This window comes from Hibiscus syriacus, unplaced genomic scaffold (assembly GCF_006381635.1).
Source record: "Hibiscus syriacus cultivar Baekdansim isolate YM2019G1 unplaced genomic scaffold, ASM638163v2 tig00000003_pilon, whole genome shotgun sequence".
Lineage (NCBI taxonomy): Eukaryota > Viridiplantae > Streptophyta > Magnoliopsida > Malvales > Malvaceae > Hibiscus > Hibiscus syriacus.
In genome coordinates, this window is record NW_024061753.1 from 612,231 (window position 1) to 620,093 (window position 7,863).

At 35.2% G+C, this 7,863-nt stretch overlaps 1 protein-coding gene across 1 annotated transcript; it reads left to right on the forward strand.

Annotated features, from left to right (window-relative positions):
- The first annotated feature begins 471 nt into the window (after nt 1-471).
- On the forward strand, nt 472-2,753 carry LOC120219397. Its single transcript, XM_039216246.1, has 2 exons — nt 472-508; nt 660-2,753. Exon 2 carries the CDS (start codon nt 712-714, stop codon nt 1,879-1,881), a length of 1,170 nt encoding a protein of 389 aa, XP_039072177.1. The 5' UTR covers nt 472-508; nt 660-711; the 3' UTR covers nt 1,882-2,753.
- The last annotated feature ends 5,110 nt before the right edge of the window (nt 2,754-7,863 follow it).

Below are 7,863 nucleotides of genomic sequence, written 5' to 3' on the forward strand. Positions count from 1 at the left end.
ATGCAGGTTGTTTCGCTTCCTTCCTAGATCCACAATCGATCGACGAGTCCGGACGTGATCGCGTCATTTGGCATCAGAGCTAGTTGGAAGAAGCACCGTACATCAAGCGAGATTATCGTATCATGCAGTAATCAGAGTTTTTAGTTGGAAGAAGCAACGTACAACGAAAATAAAAAAAATATATACAAAAAGAGAAGTGCAAGTATAGTGCAAAGTGAAAAACGAAAAAAAAATCAGCAAAAGAAGATTAAAACGTTCAACAACAAGACTTATCACCAAGCCATTCAAGTAAGCTTTGATTGATTGTGGTGATAGAAAGGTTGTGAATTAAATTTGTCCGACGCACATCGAGTAAAATCTACTTGATACGGTTTTGAGTAAAGTCATTTTAGGACTTGACATAAAGAGAATTGAGCGGTAAAAGGCAAGAGTGAACACCAAGGGTAAAAGCCATCCCGAGTTAAACACGAGTGTTGAGCGACATTCAAGTTTTCTTTGGAGTGAATTGGTGAGATTCTTTTTATGTTACTAACAGTTATTTTGATTATTTTTATTAATCTTTTTCTTTTCATTATGTCTCGAAAGTACACAAGATCAAATGATTATACAGTAGATGATGAACGAGATTTTTTATCAAATTCTCAATTTCAAGATTTCAGTCGAGAATTGAGGAGTTTGCTCAAAGAAAGTCTCAACCCAATCATAAAGACGATGGATCGTATAATCGAAAAACGTTCTTGTTCACAAACACCTCCGCCGAAGATCAGGGGCCAAATCAAGAGGAGAGACGACACTCGACCCGTTCCTACATCCAATTGGAACGAAAGATCTTACGAAGAGGATTCCAATTTCCGAAGCAATGTCAAAAGTTCAACGAGAAGAGAGCCAAGAAATTTTGCATGTTTTAATCCAGAAAGTCTAGCTCGTCTTCAAGAGTGTGTTGACAATTTCGTCAAAGAAACACAATTGCAAGAACAACTACAAAAAGAAAGTGTTTGCAAAAATAAAGAAGTGAAAGTTGAAAACGACATTGAGAGCAATGAAAATAAGAAAATCGATGTGAGAAATGTTGGAGTCGAAAATGAGAATGAGAGTGAAAATGAAGAATTTGAAAAAGAAATTGTTTGTGCAAAGGAGAAAGAGTGTCAAATTTCAATTTGCACTAACAACCTTAACCATTCTTCTTCTATTTTTGGATCTTCATTGTTGCAGGAGGACAAGACGAGTACTTCCAGAAACATGATAAACACATCGCCAACCCTATTGATGATCGAGCATCGTCCATGCTCTAGCAATGTTTCAAAGAAGGACTTAATGAAAATTTCTATTCCCAAGGAACTGGTACCCAATGATATCATCAAGTATCATCCAAGGTTTAATCTTTCTAACTCTTTTGTTATTGATTTACCTACTAACTTTTATTTACTATTTGGAGGGACGATACAAAAACGTGGAATTGATGTATTGAGTTGCGAGGATAAGTATCTTTGCAATCTTGATAAGAAATTGCCACTCTCCAATTTGCAAATAAACGATTTGAAGGAAAAGCTATCCCACCATCCTCATGATGATTCAAGGAAATATGAAGTTACCAAATATGAAGTCAAGAGGTTGACCATTGGAGAAAGGTATGAGGATTCCATCCATCCTACATCAAGAAGGTCTTCAATGAGAAATCATTTCGATTTGAGGACAAATCGCCAAAAAGAAAGGGAGGATGATGTGAGCACGTTTAGGGCCGGTTTTCTCCATGACGAAAACCCCTCAAGGACGTTCTACCTTATTAACTCTAAGGGAGTAATTCCTTACTTTATTACTTATTTACTTATTTATGCATTACATTGCATATTAGTAATTAAGTTGTTTAGTATGTTAGAGTAGCTTTGCATATCATGTTTCACAATTTCGTTCAAACATCAATTCATGTCATGCATATTATTAGTTTTTGCATTCCATCTTAGCATTTAAAATGTTCACATGTTATGTAGCATGTTTCCATAAACAGCATACACATCATATATATAACTAATGTGCATTCATCTTAGTTCCTAGGTTTTCAACTAAGTTCACGTGTTGTTCACACAATAAACATATCATAGTGCAAATCATTTGCATTCATATTTAATCGTTTGATTAGCTCATTAGCATTATCATATTAACATGTTTCATGTAAATCCATGCATTCATTTTTAATACTTATAGTTTTCACGTGTTTTTCATGTTTTTACTTCCATATGATTGCATAGCATTTATGTTGTTCATTGCATTCAACACTGTTCACGTGTTAAACAGCATATCCTTTATGAAGTTCATCAATTGCATTCATATTTAATTGACAGTACATTTCACTCATATTTACATCCAGCATCTTCACGAGTGGTTAATATAGTTAATAAACATGCACATGGTTTCACAAAACACAAGGTCATACATGGCAGTAAGTGTTTGAGCACTATATCATTATAATACTTGTTTATTCTTGCACTTATAGGGCATGCCCATGCTGGACGGTTTTTGAAGAGCTTTCTAACACATTTCCAGTACAAATACACGGCAACAAGCTATTATATTATGGAACCTATTTGGCAGAATATTGGAGCATTACTTTCAAACAATTCCAGCACAAGACACGACAATATGGGCATCATAAAAAATTCAAAGCATTTGGCAGCATGTTCAGCATTTAAGACATAAACAATTCATCAAGGGAACATCAAGCACATGCCCCATGATGCACGATTTTTAATGGAGAAATATCCAGCATTTCCAACCGGTTCCACTATGCCCATATTTGCCATGAATTAATGCACGAATTTGTGAGCATAATTGATGCCTTCAATTGTTTATGATACCTTTCTCTCCACTCATCCTTGTTTTCCGTGAGGTGTGCTGGAAATGGTTGAAAGAACTCCATTGAAAACCGTCCAGCATGGGGCATTTCCCTTGTGTTCCTACAAGTGCACATAAACAAGTAATTTAATGATCTTGAATCTTTATAATCTGATTACTTGCTGTGTAAACGTCCTTGTGCTTTGTGAACCATGATTGTATGTTTATTTAAATGATATGAGCAACACGTGAAAGTGCCTAGATGAAAATGAATGCATTGAATCAAAAAAAACGAATGCAAATCCGTATTTTTTTCCAGCATGTACTGTCTTCGGTAATCTGTGAATATCTCAAGTTTCCAGTATCGGATTGACACGATTCAAAATGCGTTGGAAAGCTAAGAGATAGGGGTATAAATTTTAAGAGACTACATCACCCAATTATGCTTGTAACATGTTCAAAACTGGAGATTAATATGAGTGACGTGAACTGTCCACTGGAATGAATCAAATACCTTGTTGCTGTGCATGTATGTGTCCTTGTGAGCTATGAATGCATGATATAGTGAACTTTAATATTTAAATATTAAAACTAAAATGAGTGCACATGAATTAATTAAAAATAAATGATAACATGCTGTTATGTTTAATATGAATACAAAAACGTGCTCAACAATATGAATGCACATGAATGGTAATTATAATTAAAAGAAAACATGATGTTGTGCTTAACAATGTGAAAATTACTAGCATTAAAATGGATGCATGGAATCACACGAATGCATGTTGCTTATTATTAAAATATGCTTAGATGAATGCATATGCAAATATAACAATATGGATATGATGATGATAAGTATGCTAAATGATGTTCATTCAAAATTAACATGAAATAATTAATATGCATGAATGATATGCAAAACTTATCCTACATGTTGATCATACTTAAATACTTATATGCAAGACATGTAATGCATAAATAAGTAAATATAAAATAAAATAAGGAAGAGCTCCCTTAGATTGATCTTGATAGAACTTCCTTGACGTGTTTACGTTGTGGAGGAAGTCGGAGCTAAACAGGATCGTATCATCCTCCCTTTCTTTGAAGCGATTTGTCCTCAAATCGAAGGGTGACTTCTCCTTAGCTTCTTCCCATTCAAATGTTGCTGATTCGTCTTGAACCAGCTTGTCGTCTTTTGGTCGGTCAAGAGTGATGTCTTTGGAATCGTCCCAAGGTGGATCTTTAATGAGCGTTGGTTGCATAATGATGGAAAACTCCTTTGGTTGTGGAATTTCCTTCAATATGTGCAATGTACATGGATTGTCAAATATCCCATTCCTTTGCAACTGAAGTGGTATATCCTTTGGAACGTCATAGGGCATAACTGTTGTTTCTTCAAAAGACATGTTTATTGAATCTTCAATTTGGAGTGGCATGTCTATTGGACTGTCCTGCAAAACAAAAGAATTAATTGGAGGAAAAGAGTTGTTAGTTGAATCATGTTCTCCATTCTCCTTTTCTTCTCCATTGTTTCTCGAATCAATCTGATTTTCTGCTTGTTCTTCTTGTTGTTCTTGCAAGACTTCTCTTTCAACACTAACAGTTTTATTTACAATGATTCTTGTCTCCTCGAAACGTTCTTTTTCAAGGATTACTTCCATGGCCTTCGTTTTCTCCCATTCTTCTATGCGTGATTTCAGTTGAATTTGGTCCTCATGCACTTGATTTGGCAACATTGGCGCCAAAGCGATCTTCTTTTCATTATGGATGAATGAAAATCGATTGGTGAAGCAATTATGTGTTGCTCTTTTATCAAACTGCCAAGGTCGACCAAAAAGAAGGTGGCTCGAACTCATGGAGACAACATCGCACAAGACCTCATCTCCATATCTTCCGATTGAGAATGGTACAAGTACTTGCTCTATGACTTCTAACTCTTCATTTTCGTTAAATCCTCGCAAAACATATGGATTGGGATGTTTAATCGTTGTAAGTCCCAACTTCTCGACCATGTATGTGCTAGCCAGATTTGCACAACTTCCACTATCAATGGTTACAAGACATACTTTACCATTGCTTACATGGCAACGAGTATGAAATGTATTCATCCTTTGTTGTTCGTACTCCATGAAAAAAAAAATGTTAGTGAAATAAAGAATGGAAAATGTGTAAAAGGACCTTACCAAGAATGATTTAACAAAATCTTTGGAGTGAATTGGTGAGATTCTTTTTATGTTACTAACAGTTATTTTGATTATTTTTATTAATCTTTTTCTTTTCATTATGTCTCGAAAGTACACAAGATCAAATGATTATACAGTAGATGATGAACGAGATTTTTTATCAAATTCTCAATTTCAAGATTTCAGTCGAGAATTGAGGAGTTTGCTCAAAGAAAGTCTCAACCCAATCATAAAGACGATGGATCGTATAATCGAAAAACGTTCTTGTTCACAAACACCTCCGCCGAAGATCAGGGGCCAAATCAAGAGGAGAGACGACACTCGACCCGTTCCTACATCCAATTGGAACGAAAGATCTTACGAAGAGGATTCCAATTTCCGAAGCAATGTCAAAAGTTCAACGAGAAGAGAGCCAAGAAATTTTGCATGTTTTAATCCAGAAAGTCTAGCTCGTCTTCAAGAGTGTGTTGACAATTTCGTCAAAGAAACACAATTGCAAGAACAACTACAAAAAGAAAGTGTTTGCAAAAATAAAGAAGTGAAAGTTGAAAACGACATTGAGAGCAATGAAAATAAGAAAATCGATGTGAGAAATGTTGGAGTCGAAAATGAGAATGAGAGTGAAAATGAAGAATTTGAAAAAGAAATTGTTTGTGCAAAGGAGAAAGAGTGTCAAATTTCAATTTGCACTAACAACCTTAACCATTCTTCTTCTATTTTTGGATCTTCATTGTTGCAGGAGGACAAGACGAGTACTTCCAGAAACATGATAAACACATCGCCAACCCTATTGATGATCGAGCATCGTCCATGCTCTAGCAATGTTTCAAAGAAGGACTTAATGAAAATTTCTATTCCCAAGGAACTGGTACCCAATGATATCATCAAGTATCATCCAAGGTTTAATCTTTCTAACTCTTTTGTTATTGATTTACCTACTAACTTTTATTTACTATTTGGAGGGACGATACAAAAACGTGGAATTGATGTATTGAGTTGCGAGGATAAGTATCTTTGCAATCTTGATAAGAAATTGCCACTCTCCAATTTGCAAATAAACGATTTGAAGGAAAAGCTATCCCACCATCCTCATGATGATTCAAGGAAATATGAAGTTACCAAATATGAAGTCAAGAGGTTGACCATTGGAGAAAGGTATGAGGATTCCATCCATCCTACATCAAGAAGGTCTTCAATGAGAAATCATTTCGATTTGAGGACAAATCGCCAAAAAGAAAGGGAGGATGATGTGAGCACGTTTAGGGCCGGTTTTCTCCATGACGAAAACCCCTCAAGGACGTTCTACCTTATTAACTCTAAGGGAGTAATTCCTTACTTTATTACTTATTTACTTATTTATGCATTACATTGCATATTAGTAATTAAGTTGTTTAGTATGTTAGAGTAGCTTTGCATATCATGTTTCACAATTTCGTTCAAACATCAATTCATGTCATGCATATTATTAGTTTTTGCATTCCATCTTAGCATTTAAAATGTTCACATGTTATGTAGCATGTTTCCATAAACAGCATACACATCATATATATAACTAATGTGCATTCATCTTAGTTCCTAGGTTTTCAACTAAGTTCACGTGTTGTTCACACAATAAACATATCATAGTGCAAATCATTTGCATTCATATTTAATCGTTTGATTAGCTCATTAGCATTATCATATTAACATGTTTCATGTAAATCCATGCATTCATTTTTAATACTTATAGTTTTCACGTGTTTTTCATGTTTTTACTTCCATATGATTGCATAGCATTTATGTTGTTCATTGCATTCAACACTGTTCACGTGTTAAACAGCATATCCTTTATGAAGTTCATCAATTGCATTCATATTTAATTGACAGTACATTTCACTCATATTTACATCCAGCATCTTCACGAGTGGTTAATATAGTTAATAAACATGCACATGGTTTCACAAAACACAAGGTCATACATGGCAGTAAGTGTTTGAGCACTATATCATTATAATACTTGTTTATTCTTGCACTTATAGGGCATGCCCATGCTGGACGGTTTTTGAAGAGCTTTCTAACACATTTCCAGTACAAATACACGGCAACAAGCTATTATATTATGGAACCTATTTGGCAGAATATTGGAGCATTACTTTCAAACAATTCCAGCACAAGACACGACAATATGGGCATCATAAAAAATTCAAAGCATTTGGCAGCATGTTCAGCATTTAAGACATAAACAATTCATCAAGGGAACATCAAGCACATGCCCCATGATGCACGATTTTTAATGGAGAAATATCCAGCATTTCCAACTCACCAAATCACGTAAAAAAACTGGGCAGATTCATGAAACATCTTTGGAGAATCAAATGAGCTGGAAAATTCATCCCACTTGTCCTTATTATATTTCCACTTACTTGGGCATAGGATATAGACTTTTGTTTTAATGATAATTTGAGAGTTTTCTCTTAATTGAGTCCTTCGTGACTTTTATCGACTTATCAAGTAATTCGTTACTTGTGGCGTCATTCCTTTCACCTTGATACTTATGGTTCCTATCTCTTTATAGATAGCGGGTCAAAGTCTGATTTACCATCCCTTATCGAAGCAATATAAAGTCGGGGTCATTGTTCTTTAACATCGGTTCTTCTTTGAGTCTTCTTTAAGATACTATCGTTTCACCATCCCATAATTCGTTATCCATATTATTACCAAATCCGAGTCTTCCGCTACTATCTCTTAAACCGACCATTTACCATCACATTTACCACCGTAAACTATCCATTTGTTACCATTATCTTATGCAGGTTGTTTCGCTTCCTTCCTAGATCCACAATCGATCGTCGAGGCCCGACGTGATCGCGTC